Source organism: Apium graveolens, chromosome 2 (genome assembly GCF_009905375.1).
Source record: "Apium graveolens cultivar Ventura chromosome 2, ASM990537v1, whole genome shotgun sequence".
In the NCBI taxonomy this organism is placed as follows: Eukaryota; Viridiplantae; Streptophyta; class Magnoliopsida; order Apiales; family Apiaceae; genus Apium; species Apium graveolens.
In genome coordinates, this window is record NC_133648.1 from 306,999,422 (window position 1) to 307,027,055 (window position 27,634).

General features: G+C 38.9%; 3 protein-coding genes and 1 non-coding gene across 4 annotated transcripts; all 4 read right to left on the reverse strand.

Annotated features, from left to right (window-relative positions):
• Positions 1-1,041: 1,041 nt before the first annotated feature.
• Positions 1,042-1,937, reverse strand: LOC141706364 (21 kDa protein-like). The gene has a single exon (XM_074509141.1). It carries the CDS (start codon positions 1,892-1,894, stop codon positions 1,286-1,288), a length of 609 nt encoding a protein of 202 aa, XP_074365242.1. The 5' UTR covers positions 1,895-1,937; the 3' UTR covers positions 1,042-1,285.
• Positions 1,938-5,900: 3,963 nt separating this feature from the next.
• LOC141708673 (21 kDa protein-like) lies at positions 5,901-6,868 on the reverse strand. The gene has a single exon (XM_074512416.1). It carries the CDS (start codon positions 6,617-6,619, stop codon positions 6,011-6,013), a length of 609 nt encoding a protein of 202 aa, XP_074368517.1. The 5' UTR covers positions 6,620-6,868; the 3' UTR covers positions 5,901-6,010.
• Positions 6,869-12,939: 6,071 nt separating this feature from the next.
• LOC141702824 (uncharacterized) lies at positions 12,940-13,737 on the reverse strand. Its single transcript, XM_074506434.1, has 2 exons — positions 13,264-13,737; positions 12,940-13,179 (listed from the first exon to the last, which is right to left on the reverse strand). Exons 1-2 carry the CDS (start codon positions 13,735-13,737, stop codon positions 12,940-12,942), a joined length of 714 nt encoding a protein of 237 aa, XP_074362535.1.
• A 12,991-nt stretch (positions 13,738-26,728) lies between these two features.
• LOC141709705 (small nucleolar RNA R71) lies at positions 26,729-26,835 on the reverse strand. The gene has a single exon (XR_012570270.1). It is a non-coding gene; the product is annotated as a small nucleolar RNA R71 (small nucleolar RNA).
• Positions 26,836-27,634: the final 799 nt, after the last annotated feature.

Consider the following 27,634-nt stretch of genomic DNA (forward strand, 5'->3'; position numbering starts at 1 on the left):
CACAAGAATGAGAAAATATAGTAGCACAAGTAAAAATACAGATTGTTGGTTCCCTAGATTATGCATATGTTTGCTACCTAATCATTAGTTACTATCAACCCGGTGTGTGGCCTAGATGGTCCGCTAAGGGTTCAGGCACCATCCTTCAAATCAGTTTCGATATCCTATAGGTAATTTTCTATTTAAAATATAAAGTTACGAGTCACTCGGTGAGCTTAGAAATCATTCACCTAATGTTCAGCTGTTTATGCTACATCCGGCCCAAGGCAAATCTCAGTTTATATTAAGCAATATACCAGATAAAGATAGAATGTTTGTGAGCAGTGCCGGAGTCTCGGAATCACTGGTTGAATCTGAATTTAGGTTCAAATTTTCTTTTGTTGGGAGGGCAATTGAAGTCTTTCCCTTGGTCTTACTTTTAAGAACCCTATGTAACAGCTTAAACCTGCTCAGGCCATCTTCATCGGTTAAATATGTAGAGTACATGTGAATTTTATTTTCTAAAATCTCAGGGTACTCCAAAATCATATTATTGGGAATGGGATTTTTAACGCACATTGTTTTTAAGAGTCCATTTGTGTTTAAGAAAAATGATCAAAATGAGCTTAAACTTAATGATTATTACCATTATGATTGTTTGGTGTTTAGTTTAGACTGAATGAAACAAGAGTTACCACTAAGTTAAGATGAACATGAATGGTTCACTTCAAAATTGTGGTTTATATCATTACAACATGTTAGTTGTTCAACTTTTACGAATTCGATTCAACAAGTAACTTCCAAGGAAGGAATCATGATGTGGCACCTAAGACCAACTCCTTTGTCTTAACAATATATTGTCAATATATACCGCACATATGAGCACGCCATAGATAACTGTCATGGCTCCACCATTGTTTAATATCATGCCCGTTTTCTTAACATTGTAAATATATTCCGCACATAAGAGTATGCCATAGGTAACCGTCATGGCTCCAGTATTGTTTAAATGTCGTGCCTGTTTTTTGAATGGTAAGCCCATATATAGCTTCATCTGTGATATGTGGGTAACAAACTACTATGTATTTATTAGCAAACTATTAAACATACTGTTAGAGAACAAAATAGAGTTTTAATCCCTAAATGCAGTATAATCATGCACCACCCTAAGCCTAAAAACAGGCAAGTATTATGTTCTGCAGCTTACACAATATAGTTGTCTATGAACAATGTACACCACATGTGTGTATAATCCAGACTTAACTATAGCACAGAAGCCACAACACTATTTAGTATCTATTATAAACTATTTGTGAAGGGAATTGTAGTTGTTGATCAAAGACAAAGCATTGCTTGTCAAATGAACAACGTTTAGAATTCTTCCCCCAACAACGTTCTTGGTGTTCCCGGGTTTTGCAGCAAACCCATCCATGCAAGTGTCCTCATCTGTTAGAGCAGCACTGACCCAGGTTTGTATGTCACTCATTAAGAGTCCATATTTTGGGGATCCATTAATCTGACTCATCTCTCCCATAGATCTTTTAAGCTCGTCGATTGAGTCAGTTAACTCTTCAAGGCAATCTTTCATTGGCCCAACTTCTTTAGGCTTCATACTAGGAGCTTTTGACAGACTTAGCAGGGCGGCAGATGTCAAAACTATATGATTGAGAGCAACTGATAGAGCTGTCTGAGCTAGAAGCCTAGAACTTGTTTGGATAGCACTAGTATGACTTGAGAGTGAGGTGAAGCACAAACTAGGGTAAGTGGTGGTACTGCAAGAGGTTTTGATGAACTCTGTGCTTTCCTTTTTGGCTCCATAGTTGATAGCCAAGCCTAAATTTATGCAGAAACTAAAGGAAATAATTAAAAGAAGAAAAGCTTTAGCAGAAGTGATTTTCATTGGGGAAGCTTCCATTTTTTCCCTTTCCCGTTTGTAGGAGTTTGAAGGTTATAGATTAATCGAGTGATGAAAAGTGGAGGGAGAGATTACCTATTTATAGGAAAATTATTTATAATTATTTTTGGATAATTTTTAGAGTATATTTGTTTAAAATATAAACATAATGCAAGGGGGCCTACATTCAAGTTGATCCAAGCCTAGCTAGTGGGCGATTTAAACATGTCTTTGATCGCGAGGAGGGATTTGGGGAGGGGGCATAATCTATAATGTAAAAAGGGGCAATTGCTAAACAATTTGCATTTGGCTTCTAATGAGTGATGAAACAGTGGGGTCTGATACTCTCCATAGGTGTAGTCCCTAGAGTTACATGCATGGCTGGCAAGTGGCAACTCCAAGAAGCCAAAAAGGACGGTTTTAGAGCTTTTCAGGCTGGAGCTATTTGGTGTTTACATCACTGCAGTATCTAATTGGGAAACATCTAACTTGCTTGCAGCTCATTTGATTTTAAAATCTTATTGCTCGTGTTCGTATTAGTATGTGTGTTTTTTGCCAGGTTACATTTGTTTTACTTTAGAGGGAACAAATGTAAGGTTGCCTAGTTGATTCCAATTTGCAGTAGAGTAACTATTTTTTTGAATACTTATCTTGCTCGCATGATTTTGGGGATAATGGGTCTAGGAAATTATGGTATGTACTTTTAGTCTCTAAGGGACATATAATACTCTCAAACAATCTGAAGGAATCGCAACCAACTTGCCTCGAGTTCATTAATCAAACCCAAGCTTGACATACCACTTGTTTTTTGATTCAATGAATGGAAACTGTTGTATTGTGGCCAAAGATAGCTACTCATGCTCTCTTGAGGTCCGATTCTTTTATTAGTTTTGGAACTAACCCAATTGGAAATACTTATATCAATGAGGAGATATAATGATGGAAGTAAAACAATAGGTCCTAAAAAAAATCAAGGTGTAATCTTTCTCTTTACTGATTCTTATGGCTTAATCTGAAGTGATAGATTATTTTCCAATGTTCCCAATTCAAGTAGTCACTGGGTACTGACATACTATAATATTATAGGACAGAGAACTTACATTTCCTGTACATTGTTTGCAAGTGTTTGTTATTTTACTAGTTAGTAATTCAGTGAAATGAAAGTTTGGTGCTTACAAGGGTTAGGATCGAAATGAACATCTAAAAGAGCTTTGCGGATTATATCTGTTCTTTTTTTCTTTTTTTTCCTCAACCGTAGTACTGTAAATTTTATAAAAGCCAATAGAGTTTTTGTCATGACTGTTTTTGGGAGGTATCGAACTAAATATATGCATTGAACCAGATTTTAAAGAGAACATGTTCTTTGGGATATAAGAGTTCTTTGAGGAGCCTTTCATTTCACAATGTCGTTTGTGGAAGTTTAAACTTTAAAGGTTATAGATAAACTGTGTTGTGGAAAATGGAGGGAGATGCTACTTATCTATAGAAATGTGGGGTTATATTATGCAGAGGACATTTGTTCAAAGATATTAAGTTGATCAAAGCCTAGTGGTAGTGGGTGATTTGAACATTTTTTGGTCGATAGGGGTTTAATGTATTTGGTGGCAACTCAGGAAGGGCTAATTGCTTAATTATTTGTACTTGGCTATAAACCAGCATGTGCTGGCTTTAAATGAATAAAACAGTGGGGTTTGATACTCTCAAGTCTCAACTAGTGTAGTCGCCATAGTTTGATGCATGGCAACTTGAAGTAGGCCAGTTCTGGAGCTTTTCAGGCTGGACCTTCTTGGTGTTTTGTGTCTACTCAGCATTTGGGTAGATTTAAGAATAAGATCAATGCAGTATTTAATTGAAAAATATCTAGCTTGCTTGTGGATATTGTATTTAGTGGCAATGTGAAAAGGGCTAATAGCTTAACAATTTGTAGTTGGCTTTAAATGAGCGAATGAAACAGTGGGGGTCTGATATACTCTCCATTAGAGTAGTCCCCAGAGTTACATGCACAGGGACTCGTAGAAGGTTGCTTTTAGAACTTTCCAGGCTGGAGCTATTAGGTGTTAACATCACTGCGATATCTAATTTGCTTGGGGCTACTTTGATTTCAAAATCTTAATCCTTGCGTCTCTATTAGTATGTGCTTTTTTTTTTGCCAGGTTATATTTGTTTATTGGGGAACAAATGTAAGGTTCCCTAGTTGATTCCGATTTGCAATAGAGTAACGATTTTGTAGATAGTATCTTGCTCACATCCTTTAGGGATATTGCATTTAGGAAATTGTGATATGTACTTTTGGTCTTCTAGGTATATATGTAATAGGTTTCAAATAATCTGAAGGAACCGCAACCAACTTGCCTGGAGTTCAATTATTAAACCCAAGCTTTACATGCTACTTGTTTTATGGTTCAATGAATGAGAACTTTTGTATCCCGGCCAAAGATGGCTACTCATGCTCTCTTAGAGGAACTAGGCAACTGGCCAAATTGGAAACAATTACATCTATATATGAGATAGAGAAATGGTAATGGTAAGTAAAACAGCAAGTCCTTTTTTTTTTGGTTTAATCTTTCTTCTTACTGATTCTCAATGGTATAATTTGAAGTGACAAAGATGAAATTACAAAATCAGAGTGTCCCGGCAGGTTTGTTTTAACTTCCACCCCTTTAGGCTATATCCCTAGAAACAAACTTGTGGCATCTCAATATATTCCAAGCACAATACCAATTGAAACTCGCGGCCTTTATCTTTTTTTTGCTGATTTAAGTTCTCCTCTCTTCTCCAATATGTGTTTGACTGTTTGTGCTTCTATGAGCTATAACAATATGGGAATAAATGTAAGATCGTCTTGTTCTATGCCGTCTTTATAAATATCTCCTAGATTGCATAGAGAAAGGAATCCTACAAGTGCCCTTGGAACAATTTAATGAAGTATACTTGTAGTCTTGGACTGTCAATTGTTCACATTAGTTCTGGGAGAAAAAAACAGCTTTACATATAAGCATGATATATGATATTATAGATAAATTTTCTCTCCAGAATTACACAATTACAGTATAAGGCGTGATAGCTATTTTGAGTCAATAATTTCATTAGGTTCAAGATTCTACAGTATTGGATGCTAACTAACTGTAGGGCAGAGAACTTGTTTTCTTTTATATCGTGTTGCTTGCTTGCTTTCCATCCTGGTGTATTCGTTCGACACTGGAAATTCATTCTCTTTCCAGTGAGGGAGGGAGGGAGGGAGGGGCTTCTGTGTTCATTGTGAAGGTAGCAGTCACCTTCTATGTAATTGCATATGAAGTCTTTAGTCTAATATATTACAGAAGAATGAGATTTGATTGCCTGCTCGCTTTTATTTCTTGTAAACAAATATGGAAAAGTAGTATTTCATAAAATTTAGATCTATTATAGATATGTAAAAGGACAGTCTTCAGTTGCAGTTTGGGACAATCAGTACCCGGGGACCAAGTACAAATGTACAATAATTGAATGTACTGGTTTGTTGGTTCCTTAGTAATTTTACAACAGAGATCATGCATATGTTTGCTACTTGCTACCTTATCCTTATTTACCATCAATCCAAGGAGAGGAGTGGTCTGAATGATTCCCTCGGGGGCTTAAGCACCATCATCCAAATCAATCCCCATATCCTATTAATTCACCTATATATTGCTACATTTCTTCTAGAACAAACTCGTCTCCGTTGATTATCTCAAGCATATTACCAGTGGAGACGATGAAGTGTTTAGATGCAGCGGATTACTCCAAAATTTGGTTTTAGTTAAAGTGAAATAGGACTCGTGACTTATAACCTTACAAATGAGCTCACATGAATGGTTCACATTATAATTTTGGTTGAATCATTCGAAAGCCTTGTGCCATTCAGCTCATCTAGTTTGATTTAACATAATAGATTTTTGTCTTAAACGCGTTAAACTTCGTGTTAGAGGTCTGGATAGAGTTTAAACCCCTATTTGCTGCATCGCTACCACCCTAGCCCTGGAAACGAGCAAGTGCTAGGTTCTGGATGTAACAAAATGGCTGTGTATGTATAAAAACAATGTACTAAAATGGATGTGTACATGTCTTGACTTCATTATAGCATGTAATCATATAAACTAATTAAATATCAAACGTAAACTATCCGTGAAGGGAATTGTAGCTATTGATCAAAGACAAAGCGTTGCTTGTCAAATGAACAACGTTTAGAATTCTTCCCCTGACAACGTTCTTGGTGTTCCCGGCTTTTGCAGCAAACCCATCCATGCAAGTGTCCTCGTCTGTTAGAGCAGCACTGACCCAGGTTTGTATGTCACTCATTAAGAGTCCATATTTTGGGGATCCATTAATCTGACTCATCTCTCCCATAGATCTTTTAAGCTCGTCGATTGAGTCTGTTAACTCTTCAAGGCAATCTTTCATTGGCCCAACTTCTTTAGGCTTCATACTAGGAGCTTTTGACAAGCTTAGCATCGCATTAGATGTCAAAACCACATGATTGAGAGCAACGGAGAGAGCTGTCTGAGCTAGTAGCCTAGAACTTGTTTGGATAGCACTTGTATGACTTGAGAGTGAGGTGAAGCAGAGACCAGGGAAGCTGGTGGCACTGCAAGAGGTTTTGATGAACTCGGTGCTTGCCTTCTCGGCCCCATATTTAATAGCGAAGGTTGAATATATGCAGAAATGAAGGAGAATGATTAGAAGAACAAAAGTTTTAGCCAAAGTGTAATTCTTAATGGAGCCTTCCATTTCTCACTTTCTTTCGTAGAAGTTTGAACTTTAAAGGTTATTGATCACCTGAGTTGTGAAAAATGGAGGAAGAGGCTACTTATTTATAGGTAAATGTGGAGTTGTTCAAAAAATATGAAGTTGATGAAAGCCTAGTGGGTGAATTGAACATTTTTTGGTGGATAGGGGTTTTATGTATTTAGCAGAAACTGAAGAAGGGATAATTGCTTAGTTATTGTAGTTGTCTATAAGCCAACATATGCTGGCATTAAATAAATGAATGAAACAGTGGGGTTTGATACTCTCAACTAGTGTAGTCGCCATAGTTTGATGCATGGCAACTTGAAGTAGGCCGGTTCTGGGACTTTCCAGGCTGGACCTCTTTGGTGTTTTGTGTCTGCTCAGCATTTGGATAGATTTGAAAATAAGATCACTGTAGTATCTAATTGAAAAATATCTAGCTTGCTTCCGGGTTTCTTTGATTCTAATATGCAAGTGCTTGTGTCCGTGTGCTAGCATATTTCTTTTTTTTGGGCTAAGTTTCGTGTTAGAATTTGTTTTAACTGTTTATGTTAGAATATAAGATTCTGAAAAGGGCCATACTAAACTCTAATACCTCGAGTATGGCCCTTTTCAGGATCTTATATTCTAATATATAAAATCCTGAAAATGGTCATTCTTTACACTCTTGAATTTGTCTCTTATTTTAATGCCTTGACTCGAAGTTATCAACATGAGTGCGAGACTCTTATTTGTCTCTTATTTGAATTTGAGCAACATGAGTGCGAGAAATGTCTTAACATAGATGTTAAATTTGGTATTCTAGTATGGATGAAAAGCTTTATATCCTGGTCGTAGATGGCTTGTTGTGCTCTCTTGTGGTCCGATTCCTTTATTAGATGTTGATAGGAGCAGCTGGCCAAATTGGAAACGCTTTTTATGATCTATATGATACATGCAAAAAGAACAAGTTTGAAATTATTTAGAATTTCAATTATCTCAAATGACCGATGATTTTCCAATGTCTTCAGGGTTGGAAAACATATCTCAGTTTCTATTTTTAATTTGTTACATTTGTAAATCTTAAATTGGTCACCCAAGTAAAAGACTCGTCTCAAATTAGTTATGAAACTTAACGGGTATTATTTGAATTATTAAATTTATAATGGATATCAAACAAATAACTCAAAATATGTGTTCAAGAATTAAAAGTTATTTTTATAAAATTTTATACATTTTCTTGAATTCTACTTCAATCAAATAAAAAATTATGAATTCTGTTGTGGAATAAAAACTAGAGTGCGTTAGTATTTAATACTAGGTTTTGTGAGTTTCGAGTTTTAATGGTTGTTCTTGCGTTCGGGATTATCGGTCCTTGAAATATGTCTACGTATCTCTGGGTTGTACAGAATCAAGCCAAAAATGTAGTTCTAGGTTGAGGGGTAGAGTTCTTTATACAGAGGTGAGTTAAGATTTAGACTTATGTTAGGAGACTTGGTGGTCAAGTCTCCAACTTAGATAGTGATTAGGAGTCCTATCAGGTAAGGAACTCCAGAAGCTTCTGTGTAGGACTTTGAGTCCGTTTAGGACACATGTCTCTGCTCTTCCGACCGTATTGGGCCTAGTTTGTGAATAGCTTGTGTTCGTGGATCTTGACGACTACTGCTGGTGGGCCTTGTCTATATGGGTCGTCTTGAGTCTGCTACGAGCTCGGATCAGATAGGTCCGTACTGAACTTTAGACAAGAAACCAAAGTGTAATTAATGTGACATTTAATGTATCTTTATGATGTATTTTCTATCCATATCATTTGCCCCCCAACTTTCGGGAATACTGCTCGAGTTTTCGTGGAAGTTATAATGGTCTTTTCGCGACTCAGGGTACTTTTGGTCCTTCTCGGGTATCGGCCCTTCATGGGTATCGTCGTACTATCGTAAAGTGTGGAGCGACCTACACGTTTACAACAACTTATTAGTGTGAGTATACACACTTAATGCCGTTGCACAGGCTATTTGGATAGTGTTCAACACTAAACGGTCCTAATCGGGACTAAAAAGCGAGCATTTATCACCCGTTAACCTTCGTCAAGGTTAATTATAGGGTGAAAGCTGCTAACTGGCCCTAATCGGGGCTAATCGGCCCTAACCGGGACTAATTTTCATGTACAAGCTGCTAACTAAGCTTAAAAGAGCCTAATTTTAAGCTGGAATGTATTAATTGACCTTAATCGAGGCTAATCTGCCCTAAACAGGGCTAATCAAGACTAATCAATATGCATAAGACACTAATTATCTCTAATTCACACTAATCACAAGAGTGAATAGGTTAAATGACCCTATTCTGGGCTAATTTCATCATACGAATCACTAATTCCCCTGGTTCGGGTTAATTACGCTTAATATACACTAATCGGCCATAATCTAGGCTAAATTTAACTAACCGGGGCTTAATCCTAAAATCCTGAAATTTTAAAAAAAAATTGAATTTTTTCTGATATTCTCCATTTTTACAAAAATTTCAAAAAAAATCGCAGGGGGTTGTCGGGGCCGAGCAGGACCTCCTACTGCAAGAGGCTCTGCTCGGCCACATGCCCTCAATTGTGGTCTGATCGGCCTTGCTTGGTCGGCCACCTCCTGGTCGGCCCTGAGCAGGTCCTCCTGCTCCTTGCTGACCAAGGGTGTTTGCTCCAAAAAATTTTTTCTTTTTTTTTTTGTAGAACCTTCTACTCAGACTCAAGTCCTTTGTGCTCTTTACTAGGCTACTCTTACTCTTAGTTATCCATGAAATTAATTTCATGGTTGCGCTAGAGTTCCTTAGGGTTCTGCTACGCTTGTTTCAGTGAACGTTCCATACTCATTCTATCGAACATTCTGTACTCGTTCTTATTGAGCGTTCTATGTTCTATTGAACTTGTTCTTATAGGAAGTTCTATACTTCACTGAGCTTGTCCATACTTGCTCTATAGGATGTTCTGTACTCCAAAAGACTCGTTCTCGTAGACGTTCTAGTCTTCACGGAACTTAGCTCCATTGGGAGTTATCTTTTTCAAGAAATCTCTGAAAGACTTCTTAGGGGGGGTCTCCGGAACAACTTCAGAAGGCCTCAGGGCTCTCTTACAGGAGCTCCTGGTCGGCCCCAAGGCCCCAATTGTAGCCTGGTCGGCCAGGCTTGGTCTTAGTAGGCCTTGTGGCCACTCTCATCGAGGTCTGATCAGTCGGGAGAAAAAGTTCACTAAACTCTTCACGGTGAACGTTTTACTCTTCACGAAACTTATTTCCGTGAATCCTATGGCCTTCATGGAGCTTGTTCTCGCCGATGTTATGATCTTTATGAAATTCGTTATCGTGGACATCCTAGTGTTCACGAAACTTATTTCCGTTGGAGATCAACCCTTTCTTACGAATTCACACAAAATTTCTCAAATGAGCTACCAGAACAACTTTGGAAGGCCTCAAGGCTCTCCTATAGAGGCTCATGGTCGGCCTCAAGGCTTCATTTTGTATCCTGGTCGGCCAAGGCTACTCTTCATGTATCCCGGGGTCCTCCGGGGTGTCTTACAAAGGCTCCTGCTCGGCCAGAAGGCCCCCATTTGTTGGCTGGTCGGCCAAATCTGCTCTTAGCAGACCTAGGGAGTCTCTTGCAGGGTAGTCTGATCCATTATGAGTAGAATGTTTTGTTCTCGTACTCGTGAGTAATCCGGCCTTCACGAAACTTGTTCAGCTGAAAAGCTAATCTTGTTCTAATCTTTATAAGCTCTGATAATCATGGTGATTAGTGTAATCAATCATCAGTTAAGACTAACGACTTGTGTTTAGCCTCAGCCAGGCTTTTCTGATCATTTTATAGTGAACGCTCTTTCTTCATGAAACTTATTTTCGCGGACGTTCTAGTCTTTACGAAATTTGTTCTCATGGACTCTTTAGCCTTCGCGAAACTTGTTCTCGTGGACGTTCTAGTCTTCACGAAACTTGTTCTCGTTGGGCGCCTAATTTTTCAAGAATTCTCAAGGAATTTCAGAGGAGTTCCCCCGGAAAACCTTCAGGAGGGTTTGGATCAACCCTACAGGGGTTCCTGGTCGGCTATAAGACCTTCATATGTCCTGGTCGACCAATCATGCTCTTTTTGGTGGACGTTCTGCCCTTTTTCTAGTGAGCGTTATGTACTTGTTCTCGTGAACGTTCTACTCTTCACGAAACTTATTTCCCTCCGTGAGGGTTCTAGTCGGCCTAATCCTTCCTTGTGAGGACTAGGCATCACTGACTCTTGGTAGGCTAGAATTCACCTCCGCGAGCGTCTTACTCTTCATGAAACTTGTTCTCGTGAACGTCTTGTTCTTTACGAAACTTGTTTTCGTGGAAGTTCTTATCTTCACCAGGAGCATCCCTTGGCTCTAGTTTATGGTTTTCTTGGAACCTTTACTTGGGGGCCATCTCTATTAGTTCCGGACGTCTGTAGACATTCTTTCGAGGACGTCCTACTCGGCCTAACCCCTTCATATGGAGGGGTCGGCTTCAAGGACTCTTGGTCAACCATAGAGACCAAGCCCTTGAGGCCCTGGTAGGTCGTAACCTCAATGTCTCAAGCTTCTTGGCCCTTCAGGACCTTATTTCGAGGAAGTTCTTGAACTTCAATCTTCTCAATATCAAGTCGTGGATTAGACTTTCTTCTCTCTTTTTTTGTTCGAGGAGTGCCTTGCCGGGTGGGGTCTCATCCGATGTCCCTTTAGACAATCAAAGATCTTCATGGATGGCTACTCGGCTTCCTCTAGTCAGCTGAGGGGTCCATTCATGACCTCTTCAGTCGGTCAGGGGGAAATATTTTTGTTTTCTTGGACAACATATCTTGATCACGTTCGTGATGAGCCTCAAATATAAACTATCATGTTTGTGTTCTTGATGGGTCCTCACAATTCAAAGGAAGCTTGTTAAGGATGACCTTAGAGGCTTCTCTGTCGAGGGTACTTATCTTCCTCATAATTTACCATTGGTTAAATTTGTTCCAATTAGGCGAACAGCTTCTTGAAGCGGAGATGTGCGGGGCTCATGCCTTGTATCAGGTATATCTCTTCTTTTTAGAACTTTCAATACTTCAAATTTAAGGAGGAGCTTGGCTAGCTTAAGGCCTCCCTTGGAGGCCGGTCGGCTGAATCCGTTTCCGAGGGATATCCAGTCGGTGCTGATCATCCTTCTTTGGTAGGCTGAAGTTTGTAGTGCAGACTTTAGTCGACCAAATATATTTCGTGAAGTTAGTTTTCTAATATCTTTTTCTTATTAGGCCAACGCCTACTTCGCAGCTTCTGTCAATAAGAGTTCAAAATGGAGTAGTGGGCACATGGACTTGGGGGCATTGATGAAGAAACTTTGAAGAAAGTTTCAAGATTGGGTTTCCGGAGCTCTCTTAGTGTTTATTAACAATCATAAGACTTTTTCAAGATGATGGACACCCATGATGATGAGATGCGCTCTGTTAACATGTCCATTGGCTCTATTCATAGCTTTTACCCAGATGTGGTAATTTTGTGAGGCTTTCCTAGCCTTTGGGCTGTTTCTGAGGTTGCCACTATTGGCCAATCATCTGATTTTGTACTATAGATTGTCCTTTAGTGTTTAGGCCTTGCATGGCTTTGTTTGTCTTGTGTGGTTTTTATTTAATGGTTATCTATTAGCGGTCCTTCATGGACTTGAACATCTTCGGTGTGTAACCTTATCTTCCATCATGACTTGATTTATGATCCTTCAATATCTCCTGCATTTGTAGTTTAATTTCATATTCGTCTTTTACTTTCGGTATTTTGGTCATTCGGGACTTTTATTAGATGCCCGTACACTGGTCGACCTTATTCCTCCATCTACTACTAAGTACTAGGAACATGTCTTTCATTTCCTAAACATAATAAACCTTCAGGTTCGAAACGTGTCAGGTATGAGGCACTTTATCATCGCTCAGGGTTTCCAGCTTGTAGGATCCTCGCCCTAATGTTTTCTTGACCTTATACAGCCTTTCCAAGTTAGGGTTTAGCTTCCCTTTCTCTTCAACTCCTGACGCCTCAATCTTTCTTAAGACCAAGTCTCCTTGCTGAAAGAACCTTTCTTTAACCCTTCTATTGTAATAGAGGGAGGCTCTTTATTGATGCTCTGTATTGCGGGTGTTGGCCTCATCTTTAACCTCGTCAATGAGATCGAGAGCGAGACTCGTGCCTTCTTCATTGGTTTTTGGTTCATAAGCTTTGATCCTAGGGAAGGGAATTTATGTATGATTTCAAGGGGCACCACAGCCTCGGCTCGGTAAGCCATCATAAATGGGGTAGCTTCAGTAGTCACTTAACAGGAGGTACGATATGCCTATAGTATAGGCAACAACTCCCAAGTGTTCCTTGAACGTTCAACCTTTTTCTTAAGTCCATCAAGGATGATTATGTTAGAAACTTCCGCCTGCCCGTTTGCTTGTGGGTGAGCAACCGAAGTGAAGTGAAGCTCTATGATGTTATCATTGTAGTACTCTTTGAATTCCGCATTATCAAATTGTCGCCCATTATCCGTGACAAGGATGCGTGGGATCCCAAATTGGCATATCACATTCTCCTAGAAGAATTGGGCAATTTGCTTGGTGGTTATCTTGGCTAGTGCTTTAGCCTCAATCCAATTTGTTAAGTAGTCTATGGCTACCATAATGAATTCTCTCTGTCCCGATACTACAGGAAATGGTCCAAGTATATCCATTCCCCTCATTACAAAAGGGATGGGTGTGCTGATAAGCCTCTCAGGGGGCTGTCGTACTATCGGGGCGTGCCTCTGGTACCTGTCACATTTCTTCACATAAGTCTTTGTATCTGCTAGCATGATTGGCCAGTAGAATCCTAATCGAGTTATCATGTGAGTGAGGGCCCTGCCCCCCAAGTGTTGCCCACAAATCCCTTCACGGGCTTCTTTAAGCGCCTCCTCTGCTTCAAGAGGTCTCAAGTACTTCAGGTACGGGATAACAAAGGATCTTTTGTAGAGAAGGCCTTTAATCAATGAATATCTCAATGCTCTAACCGACAGATTGCGTGCCTCTTGGGCATCATCGGGGAGCCACCCAGTCTCTAAGTGGGTCCTGATCAGATCTATCCAACAGCTTCTCACACCAACCAGTGCTATCATATTTATGACATGAATAGTAGGGGTCTTCAATACCTGGAATTAGATACGTATTGAATAGTTCTCGATGTCAGACGAGGCGAACTGGGACAAGGCATCCGCCGTAGTGTTCTCCTCTCTTGGAACATGTTTTGCGTACCATTCATCAAACTGAGTCAATATCCCCTTTATGACTCTCAGGTACTTGGCTATATTATCATCTTTGGCCTCAAACTCTCCATTAACTTGAGCAACTACAAGTCTTGAGTCTCCACAGACCTTCATGTTTTTGTCCCTCTCGGCTCTAGCCAAGCCTAAGACGGCTATTAATGCTTCGTATTCTGCTTCATTGTTCATAGTTGGAAAGTCCAACTTCAAAGCATACTCAATCATAAACCCATAAGGGCTTTGCGAGACTAGGCCTGCACCACTATATTTTGTTTTGGATGCCCCGTCAAAATGGAGAACCCAATACTCTTTTAGGGTTGTTTCTTAATCCTTCTCTTTCTCTCCTCCTTCCGGGGTTACTAACTCTTACCCCCCAACTTCTTGGTCGTTAATGATACATTAGACCATAAAGTCTGCTAAGGCCTGAGCCTTGATGGACGTTCAAGGCTTGTACATGATGTCAAATTCTCCTAACTCAATTGCCCATTTAATGAGCCTCCCACTATCCTTCGGGCTATGAAGAATGTTTCTCAAAGATTGGTTCGTCAGGAATTTGATCTTGTAAGCCTGAAAGTATGGTCTCAGCTTCCTCGAGGTTGTAATGAGAGCAAGCGCGAACTTCTCCGTGGTGGAGTAATTCAAATCTGCTCCATGGAGCATCTTGCTTACGTAGTATACAGGCTTCTGGAGTTTCTATTCTTCCTTCATGAGGAATGCACTCACGGCTTGTTCAGATACCGCCAAGTATAGATAAAGGGTGTCCTACGGACTTGGTTTGGCCAACAACGGGGCTTTAATTATGTACTTCTTTAGCTGTTCAAAGGTCTCTTGGCTCTTAGCTGTCCATTAAAAAATTTCAGCTTCTTAAGGGTCCTCAAAAAGGGCAGGAATTTGTCTCCAGACTTGGAGATGAACCTCTTTAGAGCTGTGATTCTTCCTGTCAGCTTCTGAATGTCCTTGATGGAGCGTGGTGGCTCCATGTCCAGGATTGCTTTGAACTTGTCGAGGTTATCCTCTATCCCCTTTTGGAGACCATGTGACCCAAAATATTTTCGGACTCAACACCAAAAGCACACTTGGCTGGGTTTAACATCATCTTGTGGTGCCTCAACACTTCAAATGCCTCTCCTAGGTGACTAATATGATCGGTTTTGCTTAGAATTTTGACTAACATATCGTCAACATAGAACTCCATAGTCTTCCCAATTAGATGGGCAAATATCTTATTTACCAATCTTTGGTAAGTAGCTCCTGCATTCTTAAGTCCAAAAGCCATAACAAGGTAACAAAAGACACCAAAGTTAGTTATGAAAGATACCTTGAGGGTGTCATCCTTATACATTTTAATCTGATTATAACCAATGAAGCCATCAATAAAGCTTAGCATCTCGTGTCCAGAAGTGGCATCGATTAGCATATCAATCCTTGGTAGGGGTAGCAGTGAAGTCGATGCACATCCTCCACTTTCCATTAGCCTTCTTAACCTTTACGGGGTTGGCCAGCCATTCAGGGAATTACACTTCCTCAATGAATCCAACTCCTAGGAGCTTCTCGACCTCCTGTTTAATGGCTTTCAGCCTATGAGGGGCATAAGTTCTCTTTTTCTGCTTTACAGCCTTCCAAGTCGGATCGAAGTTTAACCTATGAGTTATAAGGTTCGGGTCAATCCCAGGAATATCAGTTGTTGTCCAAGAAAACACATCACTGTTCTTCTGGAGAAAAGTTGTCAATTAGCCTTTCAAGGGCTTGTCTAGAGATGCTCCAATAAACGTGACCTTCTCTGGGTCTAAGGAATCTAGGGGAATTGGGACCAAGTCCTCTGCTGGCTTCCCTCGAAGTTCGTCATTTTCTCGGACATCCATGTCTTTTATGGGGATAACCTTCCCCTCAGTTCTGTCGGGCCTAAGTACTGCAACATAGCAACTGCGGGCCATCTTCTGATCTCCTTTCGCTTTTCCAACACCATTCCTCGTTGGGAACTTCAGTACCATGTGGTAGGTTGAGGGCACGGCTTTAAACGCATGGATCCCTGTTCTACCCATGATAGCATTGTAAGTAGAGGCTGCCTTAAAAACCTGAAAGTTCAACATCCGTGTGGCCTCCCTGGGCTCTACCCCGATAGTCACGGGAAGTTGTATTACTCCTTCGACTTTGCATTCCACATGGTTAAACCCATATATGGGTGCCTCAGATGGAGTTAGTTGAGAATCATTGTATCCCATCCTTATGAATGTGTCATGGAAAATGATATCCACGGAAGCTCCATTGTCCACTAGGACCCTCATAACAGGACAATTTCCAATTACCGGTGTGATAACCAGGGGATCATCCTGACAAAATTTCAAATCTACAAGGTCTGGGTCACCAAATTTAAGCATCATCTCTGACTTAGAACGCTTAGATGGCTCTCCAACTATGCTCATTACTTCTCTCGCATAAGCCTTTCGAGAGTTCCTCGTAGACCCAGCTGCTGTAGGACCTCCTGAAATCATATTGATTACTGGCCCTCGGGGTTGTGGGTTGCGATCTCAGTCGTTACACCTTCGATCGTCATCTCTTCGGTCATTATCTCTTTTTTGGCTTCCAGCCTCTTTAACCTTGGTGAAATGTCCAAACTTTCCCCTCTGGATAAAATACGCAATCTCATCCTTGAGTTGCCTATAATCATCAGTGTCATGATCGACATCTTTGTGGAACCTGCAGTATCGACTCTTGTCACATTTCTCGGGGTCTCCCCTTAGTGGTTTCGGCCATTTAAACTCTTTGTCCTTCTCAATTTCCATAAGGATTTGGCTCCTTGGAGCGTTCAACCTCGCATACTAAGTGAACATTGGTTGCTGATTCTTTTTAGAAGAGGATGAGGCGGAGCTTTTTCTAATTCGGGGATACTTGTCCTTGGCATTATACTCCTGATTCGTCTTCCGCTTCTTGTTTCCAGAGGGTTCATTACTCAAAAATATCTTCTTCATACTTTACTCCACCTTGATATACTTTCCGGCCCTATCCTGGAGCTGCAGCATGCTTTCGGGAGGGCGCTTAGTTAGGGACATCTTAAAGAACTCGTCTCTAGTCCCTTGCTGTAGGGCTATCATAGTTACCTTATCATCAAGATCAAGGACCTTGAAAGCCTCCTTCGTAAATCGATTCAGATATTCTCTCAGGGACTCTTTTCACTACGCCATAGATTGGATTCTGCAACCGTTCACACCGGGGTTGCAAACAAAAGTGTAATAATAGCCTTTTAAACCCATGTTAATCGCAACCCCTATTTTTTGATGTTGCGGTATAGTCAAAATGTGTTACCAAAATGACATAGATGATTTTTTATTTTAACTAATTAATAATTATTTACATAGTAATGAAATTATAATTGAAATATATATTTTATTTATTTTTAGAGGTTAATAATATTAGTGTAGTGATTTATAATATTATATTGATAAATTTAACGCTTTATAAAACACAATAATCCATTAATTAGTTGATATATTGATCATTTTACGATGTTTATATATTTTTTAATTTATTTATTTCTCATAATTAAATGTTAAAACTAATATTTATTAAAAAAGAGAAATTAATGATTTAAATTACAACACTGGTCTAACACTGGTCTAAAAAGAGATATTGATATTACTACATTATTTCAAGAAATTACCATAGGCATGGAAATATATTGCCAAGATGTTATATTAACATTTTTTTATCTTTAATCAAAAAGGATTGAAATAATCATTTAACATAAAAAAATAATGACAATTTTATAAATATTTTCTTTAATCTTTTAAAATAGAAAATAATTTTATTTTATTTATAAAAATAATGTAGTCAACTTTTATTATATGTTTGAACTGAACAAATATTTTGAATAATAAAAAACATTATATAATTTACGAAAAAAATAAATTTAAATTAAAAAAAGATAGCTAAACATGCCAAATTAAATGGGCCAAATTTTTTTGATCCCGTCTAGTCCAAACAATATTGCCGTCTTGTCCAAAATTTCATTTTGGCTGCAAGTCCGCTAAAAACATTCATTTCACTCCCACTTCCCCCACATTACTCATTTCAAATCTGAAGAAAACTACGTTAGAATTAGCGAGGAGCATTCGGCTAGTGAGGGAGCGGGGATTTATGGCTTGTTCAATTAAATGGGAGATTGGGGATTTAGGGCTTGGATTCAATTAAGTGGGATATTGGGGATTTAGGGCTTGGATTCAATTTAGTGAGGGATTTAGGGCTTGGATTCATTTAAGCTTGGATTTAGGGATTTTGTGGGAGGTATTATCCTCACTCGATTTTGTGGGAGGTATTATCTCTCTCTCTCTCTCCCTCTCTCCCTCTCTCTCCCTCTCTACCTGTGCCTGTGTGTTTGATACTCTGTTTATGTAATATTTGATATTGTAACTCACTGTGCATGAAATACAATTACATTAAGGATGATTAACTTTTTTGTCATGTTTAATCTACTGTTATCCTTGTGTGTTTTGATCTAGGTATGATGAAACACTTGATTATTAACTGATAAACTGATTACGATCCTCGCCTTCAACAATCTTGTCTGCCTTGCACAACTAAAAAGTTAAACCTATTTATATATTTTTTCACCATGGTATTTTTTTCCTGCAAAGTCAAATATGTTCTGTTTTTATTTCTAAGTTCATGGAGTTGAATCATTGGTGACTGACTGACTGGAGGGGTGGGGGGGACTTCTTGGTGGATCTACATTTACTCAACTGATTGGGCATATTTATATGGTCCCCTTCCCCAGTATGACAAAAAGTTGATATTTCTTATGACATATTTACTTAAATGCCACCTCTGCTTTCACATCATCCAGTTTGATCATCATGTGCTGCTTGTGTTAGATCCCAATCTTTCCAGTTACCCGTGCCAGTTCTTGAAGTTGACATTGCTTTTTGGATTATGCAAGTGCTTTATTTTTTCCTGTAACTATAATCTAGTGGTGATTACACTAAAGATTAAGATTGTTAACTAATTTAGAAGGACAATGTAAATAAATGGCAACAAGATGTGCCCGAGGTTGTGTCATTTGAACATTTTCCGACAGCAAGTTCATCAGATGCCACGAATGATGAAAGTAATATGGACTCGTCCTCCCCTGTAACTGAAGATCAACATGCTATTGCTGTTGCTGTTGCAACTGCAGCAGCAGCTGAGGCTGCTGTTGTAGCTGCTCAAGCAGCTGCTAAAGTTGTACGCTTGGCTGGTTATGGATGTCACTCCAAGGAAGAAAGAGCTGCCATATTAATACAATCATGTTATCGAGGATATTTGGTAACTATCTCTCTTTCTTCTGCTTTGGATACATGACTGCTTATCGTGCATACTTGGGCTTTCACTAAATCATTTTAATTTCCAGATTACAGATCTAAGTATTTAACAAGTTAACACTCCATTTTAGTGCTTTAAGATTTTACTTTTTATTGGATGTTTAGGCTAGACGAGCTTTGCATGCTTTGAAAGGATTAGTGAGGCTGCAAGCATTAGTGAGGGGCCATATGTTGCTGATTGTTGTATCTCTCAGCTGCGTTACTTGGACATAATTGATGTGAAAAAGAGTGTAAATTATATTTTAAGTTGCAAGATATCCTTGTCCACGATAGTTTTACTTGTCAGTAATTATATATGACTCTGAAAAAACTTATATCTATTGTATCAATAAATACAGAAATTGCGACCTTGTGCATCAGTAGATCTCTGGGATCTTCTTTAAATTTATATTTCTAGTGTATCTGGTCCATCATTTATGTTATATACTTGTTAATGAAATTAGAACTTAAACTCTAAGATATGGGCAACATTATATTGCTGAATTTGTTGCTGGCTATAAGAATTTTCAAAATGGGAAATATTTAGGTAGTTCATAAGCCTAATCAGGTTAATTATAGAATAGAGGACTGAAGATGTTTCGTGCACCATTACATTTAATGTCCATAACTGTGATGTGATGCATAATAAGATTAACCTTTAACCAATATTTTAATGCTTGATGTCTTAATATAGTTGTTGTTTGTCAATATTAGGTTTCCTTCATCCGGTTCAGGCCCATGGAAATTAAAATTTGGACAGCCTGTATCTCAGTCATGGAGCATATGGTAAATTCCAGTTACCTAGTTCAATATTTGATCAGCTTATTATTAGTGACTAGTGGTTACAGTTTTTAGTCGATGCAATGATTGTAGAAATTAGTTTTCACATGGGGGAATTTTAACAATTTTATTGGGGTCCTTGTGTATGGTAGCAAATTTTTAGTTTACTGGAATGATCTGCTAGCACTAGCATGTCACACACTTATATATGATAATTGTTACAGTCTGAGAGGATTATTGTTTTATATTTTTTTCTTAATAAAAAATGGAGTAAAGCTTTCTAACCAAGTAAATTAACTAGTATGTATACCACACAATAAAGCTTTATTTTAAGCAAATCACTGCAAACCATGTGCCATGTTTATGCAGCAGTCTCTTGTATTTGCATTGGTGATGCTGAATCTTCTTCTCAGGTACACTAATTTTATTCCATATTGTGTTAAGATACTCAGTGGTCGCATCTCCCTGTGCATGTTGTTTCTGACTAGTGTTACAAGCGCAGTCACTTGATTTGATTGGACCAGTTTACAGCATGGTTGATTCTTTTGTTGGAGTTCGGGAAAAAACCTCTGTCTTTTTTGTTTATGGGTTCTTATTGATGAAACAGCAGAATCTACAAGAAGCAAGGTCAAATATGTTAACCATTAACTGGGACAGAATGACTTTGTTTTCAATGTCAGATTCTGTAACTTATCTTTGCTACAGTTAAAAATGCTAGGGAAAATTTGTTAGTAGTGTTAAAATGTAGGTGTTCCTTCTTTATAGGAGTATTTGCTTATTAGTTGAACAGAAAGCGGGATACCATATCATAATTCATATCATAATATTAAGTATTTGCATCTTTGTGTAAAGGATTATTACCTTTGCACAACTTCCTAGGCTTTCCAGTATTTGACAAAAAAAATATCTGGAAATACATTAGTCCGGAAACAATCTTTGCATGTTTATTAGACTTTATGATCAATTGCTACATATATTATATGGCAACGCTGAGTTATGATAAATTATATTATTTCTATACCCCGAGTTCTGCTAGATGCTTACATTAGCTCCTGCAGGCTGCATCATTCCAGTTTTTTACGTGTATGATGAAAGCCAGGTTATTGTTTTAATTAGTGGTGAATTTTTTGGTTGACTTGGTGATAAATCTGTATGTTTAGCTTATTAGGTGAGCCATTGATTTTACAAAGAGTACAAGTACATCAGTGTATAATGCAATTTTAAGATAAGTTTGCATGTGTGTATGGAAGTCTTGTGTGTGTATTTTGTTTATGCATTTTGGGTTGAACTGCAGGGTACACGCATTGAAAGGGCACCGTTGGGTGACAACTTACAAACAAACAATAATGAAGATGAAGAAACCTAGTAATGGTGCCAAATAAAGTTGTTACTGTACAGAAACCTCCAGAATCACTAAAGAAGAACAAAATATCAACAAATGAAGTTTCAGCAAATATCAGTAAAGCAGGACAAAGCTTCAATCTATTCTTCTACTAGAACAGAGTTTTCACAGTTTAGTATAGGTTTTAGTGTATGATATATAGCTTCTGTTTATCTTTGAATACAATGAAGGTTCTGATGGGGTAACTGATGTTATGGTTGGTGGATTTTGTTGGTTTTAAGACAATGTCTTATTTATGGGCATGCTAATTTACAAACAGTTCCTTGCATATTTTTTTGTAAAAGCGTTGCAATATGTCTTTATAATGTTGCTAATAATCAGTGTAAAATGTTGCAAAAAACACTAAAAATATTGTAAAAAGGTTGCATCAATACCCCACATGTGGGCCCCATTGTGGGGCCCACAAATATTGTACTAATAGCCCAAACCCTACTGTAACACTTTTAAAGACCTATTGCAACCCCATTGGTGTTGTAGTAGCACGTGATTGTAACGGATAACCAAGGGTTGCAATAGGGTGTCACCGGGGTTGCAAAAAACTCTATGACAACGCCTAAAATTGCAACCCCGAAAAAGAGTCGCCATAGACTTTTTTTGGCCTTTAGCAACGTTTTTTGGCCTTTAGTAACGGTTTCTTGGGGTTGCGGTATCCAGTTTATGGCGTAGTGTTTGCTCCTTGGATTATGCCCATAAGAGAGGCGTAACTCTTCTTGTGTACTCTGCCACTTATAAACTGCTTGATAAAAGCTTGGCTCAAGTCCTTAAAGGATCCAATAGAGTTTGAGGGCAGATGGATTTACCACCTTTGAGCCATACCCGATAGGGTTTGAGGAAAGGCCCGACACTTAATAGCGTCGTTCACAGGCTGTAGCAATTGGGCGTTAGAGAACGTCCGGACATGATTAATAGGGTCTCCAGTATAATCATGTGCTTTGATGGTGGGTATCTTGAACTTTCTTGAGATGCGGGCATTCATTATCTCGTCAATGAATTATGGATTTGGATCATCAGGATCTTCTAGGGGCATAAGATCACTTAGATCAGCCCTTGGGGCAACAACCCTTCTTGGTATTGGACCATCCAGGTCTATGATTGGAGGAAGATCTCTCCGCCTCGGAGCAAATGGGGGTCTTGGGGTCAGCTGCGTCTCCAGGTCACGCTTCAGCCTTTGGATCTTAGCTTCATGAGCCCTGATCCTCTCCTGGACATCTTGGGGATTCATCCCTTGAGTGCTCCTCGGGCGCTGGTCAGTACTAGGCATCGGCTCTTTACCAGTATGCCTCCTCCTCGGAGCAACATCGTCATCCAATAATTTGAAGTCTCGGTCAATATAAGGTCTAGAGAATTCTTGATCCTCCAGAATAGAAGCCAAGCCACGTATGTATTGGGGTATCCACCCTTGTCCTTCACTCCGATTAGAGTGTCCACTTCCTTCATTTTCAGGGTAAAGAGGCATCCCGTAAAGGGAGTTAATGGTCACGATCATCGAGTACTCATACCCAACGGGTTGAGAGTTCACAGGTGCATGTAGCTGCTGAAATTGGGGATTCATCCTTTGGGGAGCCGTGGGATTCATTCCTTGTGGCTGAGCCTCAGTTGCCCTTACCAGGGTTCCTCCTTGGGTGGAGGCATAGGTTGAGTGCGGTGGTACTTCCACCACTGATGCGATTGTTCGTGATATGACATGAGTGTCTGTTCCACTATTATTTCTGCTCCGTGTATTCACCATGGTTGTTGTTGTCTTCCCACAGACGGCGCCAAATATTGTGAAATAAAAACTAGAGTAAGTTAGTATTTAATGTTAGGGTTTTTGAGTTTCGAGATTTAATGGCTGCTCTTGCGTTCGGGACTATCGGTCCTTGCAAGATGCCTACGCATCTCTGTGTGGTAGAGAATCAAGCCAAAAACGTAGTTTTAGGTTGAGGGGTAGAGCCCTTTATATAAAGGTGAGTCTAGGGTTAGACTTGTGTTAGGAGACTTGATGGTCAAGTATCTAACTTAGAAGTTGATTAAGAGTCCTATCAGGGAAGGAACTCCAAAAGCTTCTATATAGGACTTTGAGTCCGTTTAGGACACATGTCTATGCTCTTCGAGTCGTATTGGGCCTAGTCCGTGAACAGCTTGTGTTCGTGAAACTTGACGACCTCTGCTGGTGGGCCTTGTCTATATGGTCCGTCTTTAGTCTGCTACGAGCTCGGAACACACAAGACTGTACTGGACTTTAAACAAGAAGCCCAAGTATAATTAATGCGGCATTTAATGTGTGTTTAGGATGTATTTTCTATCCATATTAAATTCTAATATTTTAGATAATCTAATGAGATTTTTAAAAGTTTATGAACTACTTATTTTTAATTTCTAAGTCACTTTTATTAAATAAAATACACTACCAGAAAAAAGGCTAAATTCGACCGAAAAAAATCGGTCGAATTTAGCTTAATTCGACTGTGCGCTATCGAATTAAGCTAAATTCGACCGATTTTGAATCGGTTGTAATAAAGGGAGTCGAATTTAGGAGTTCGGTCATATTTAACTAAATTCGACCGACTAATTACGACCGGATAATTATGACCGCTTAAATTCGACCGGAGAAATTCGACTGAGGGCGGTCAAATATTAATTTTCGCTTAAAATTTAAAAATCCCTCCCAAAAAATTGAATTTTCGGAAATAATTTAAAAGGCCCGCCCAAAACTCAAATTCAATGGCATTTGATGAAAAATACCATCCTAAATTCAACCATATTCGATGGAATTAACAAACACAATTTTTTTTATAAAATATTGCCGGAAACTGGAAAATTTCCAGAAACCGATCAGATTGCTACATTCCGGTCAAATTTTTTGGAACAACCATTTTTACAAATAAAAACATTCTAATAAAAAATGAAGGATTAATTCTAAAAAGAAAAAACAAACAACAAATTATAAAGCCATTAGATTCTCTCAATCACTTAAAGAAGATGACACAAGTGCCAATTAATTATTAAAGCCAGTAATTTAACACACAAATTTATGTTTAATATAAGTGCACGTCTCCCTGAATATACCAAGCCTTGAGTTTGGAACATCAAAGAGCATTTTATGGTTTTGTTGTTGCAAGCTGGCAATGACGACAATGACATTTAGGACAGAGTTCACATTATCTGGTGCCCCTGTCATGGCGAGGCAAGTTGTGCTACCAGAGCTGCTATGAATCAGGAAATTGTCTTGAGGGAGTATTCACCACTTTTCCAATAAGGTGATTCAAGAATCCAATCAGACCATTGAGGGCATCTAGAGATGCCGATATGCCAACATCAATTCTACGACCAAATTCAGAATTACCTATTACCTAGAAAAAATACAACTAGATAAAATTATGTATAACTGTATAAGTAAACCAACGGCATAAAAAGTAATCAATACATTTCATAATTATTGTTGTGGATCAGGAAAAAACAACAAAACAGCCCCTAAAAACTCCAAAATCACCAACCCAAACAACCAAGCTCCAAATTAAAAAAAAACATTTAGAAAAAAGACATAAAATAAACAAAAATTAGTCACATCTTATCAATCGAAATGTGCATCGGCGGAATCCTGAATCGTATACTTACACTCTCCCGTTGTGTTTCGTGGCTTAAATAAGTAGATTCAGAGACATTTCACGTGTGTTGGATCGTTGTATTAATCGAGGAGCGAAGGAGATAAGGAAGAAGACCGTTTTAGCACACCGCAACGAAGAGGAAACATATTTTCTTGTGATTCTTTATTTTGTTGTAAGGTTGGATGCTAGTTTTCTTTGCTTTGAACCTATTTACTCTTGTGACCTACTCTGCTTTAATATAATTAGTTTAGTTATTATTCTCTTGTGTTTATTTATCATGTTTTCATATGAACCAATGATGACGATAAGTGCTAACATGGGCTAATCGTGATCATGGGGTTGTAACGGATTTACTATAGAATTCTTTAGTTAGTTGTTTAATACCTTAGTGTGTGATGATTGTATGATATCTAGTGTTGGTTGTGCGTATTCGTCTTATGTGCGTCGCGAACATATAAGATAGGGAGTTAATCTCTTGTGAAGCGACGGTGGATCTCGAGATTTAGAACTTGCCATGCTAGTATAGGTTCATGTATGATGTTGCATGATTAGTGGGTAACTCTAACCGTTTTATTCGCCATGTGTAATCAAAAGGAATAACTTGTGCTTAAATCATTATGTTGTCAATTTTTGTAGACATATAGGGACTCAACATAATTGATGCCTATTCAACTTCTATCTTAATTGTGGATGTTTGGTAGAATGGTATTAGTACAATGAAAGTTGGCTTTTATCAGTTTCGTGTTATTCGATTAATATCATCACTATTGCATACTAAGGGTAATAACAATGACTATTGAAGGAAGTAGTAATGAAGTTGTGATCTCATGAGTGTTTTATTATTATTAATCCGAAGTGTTAATTAAGTGGTTAATTTTAGTAGTTAATTGTAGTTAACAATTAGTTAATATAATTCTAAGTGTTTTTGTCTTAACATTGAGAAGTAAACATACATTGGTGAGTGAGTTTAATTGAACATAATTAGTCTGAGTCTCTGTGGGAACGAACTAGAAAGTATTCTATATTACTTGCGAACGCGTATACTTGCGTGAATATTAGCGCGTATTTTCGCCCTAACAAGTTTTTGGCGCCGCTGTCGGGGACTCAGCGTATTTGTTTAGTTTATGTACTTACCATCATTGGTCGTTAGGACTCAGTGATTAAGACGTGTTTGTTACTTATTATTTCTGGTTGTGTTTCAGGTACTTTAGCGAGCGTTTATGCAAACTCGTTCTCGTACTCGCAAGAGGACTTTAGATACAGCTGAGGAGACAGACGAAGTTCTTGATATTCCGGAGAAGATAGATTTTGAAGATTCGGATTCAGGAAGTGAGCCAAAAGAACCAGTAATCATGGGTGATCGTATTGTTCTGGCCGATCCAGCTCTTATGGACTTTTCTCGGCCTAAAATTGATGACATTCAGTCAAGCATTCTTCATCCGGCTATTCAAGCTAACACCTTTGAAATCAAGTCGGGCACTATTCAGATGGTGCAGAATTCTGTTTCTTTTGGAGGAGCTGCGACTGAAGACCCCAATATGCACATAAGGAATTTTGTCGAGATCTGCAGTACTTTCAAATATAATGGCGTGGCTGATGAGGCTATCAAGCTGAGGCTTTTCCCATTCTCACTGAGGGATAAAGCTAAGGATTGGTTACATTCTGAACCAGCTGGGTCCATCACTACTTGGCAAGATCTTGCGTAAAAGCTTCTGGTGAAGTTTTATCCAATGGCAAAGACTGCTGCTATGAGGAGTGCTCTTACTCAGTTCACGCAGCAACCTACAGAATCTATGTGCGAAGCTTGGGAACGCTACAAGGAAATGCTGAGAAAGTGTCCACATCATGGAATGCCCGATTGGATGGTGATCACTGGTTTCTATAATGGTTTGGGGGCCCAATCTCGGCCCATGCTCGATGCAACAGCTGGAGGCGCCTTGTGGGCCAAAAGCTATACTGAGGCTTATAATCTTATTGAGACTATGGCTACAAATGAGCATCAAAACCCAACTAAGAGGATGATGCCTGGGAAGGTAGCAGGTATTCTGGAAGTCGATACAGCCACCGCTATTGCAGCGCAGCTCCAAGCCTGTCTATGAAGGTCGATTCTCTAGCTACCTATGGAGTCAATCAAATAGCTATGGTCTGTGAGCTTTGTGCAGGTTCTCATGCTATAGATCAGTGTTCTCTTGTTAATGAATCTGTTCAGTATGTGAACAATTATCAGCGACAACAGCAGCCTGTGCCAGCTACTTATCATCCTAACAACAGAAATCATCCAAATTTCAGCTGGGGTAATAATCAGAATGCTATTCAGCCACCATATCAGCAAGGTGTGAGTAAACAGTTCAATCCACCTGGATTCCAGCAACCATAACAGTATTATCAGAGGCAATCATATCCTCAACAGGGAAGTGCAGCTGCACCCACTAGTGCTGATTTTGAGGAACTTAAGTTGTTGTGCAAGAGTCAGGCGGTTTCTATCAAGACCTTGGAAAATCAAATCGGTCAAATAGCTAATGTAGTGCTCAATCGTCAACCTGGAACACTTCCCAGTGACACGGAAGTACCAGGCAGGAAGGAAGCTAAAGAGCAAGTTAAGGCTATTACCTTAAGGTCTGGGAAAGTTGCTGATGCTGAAAAGGCAAAAG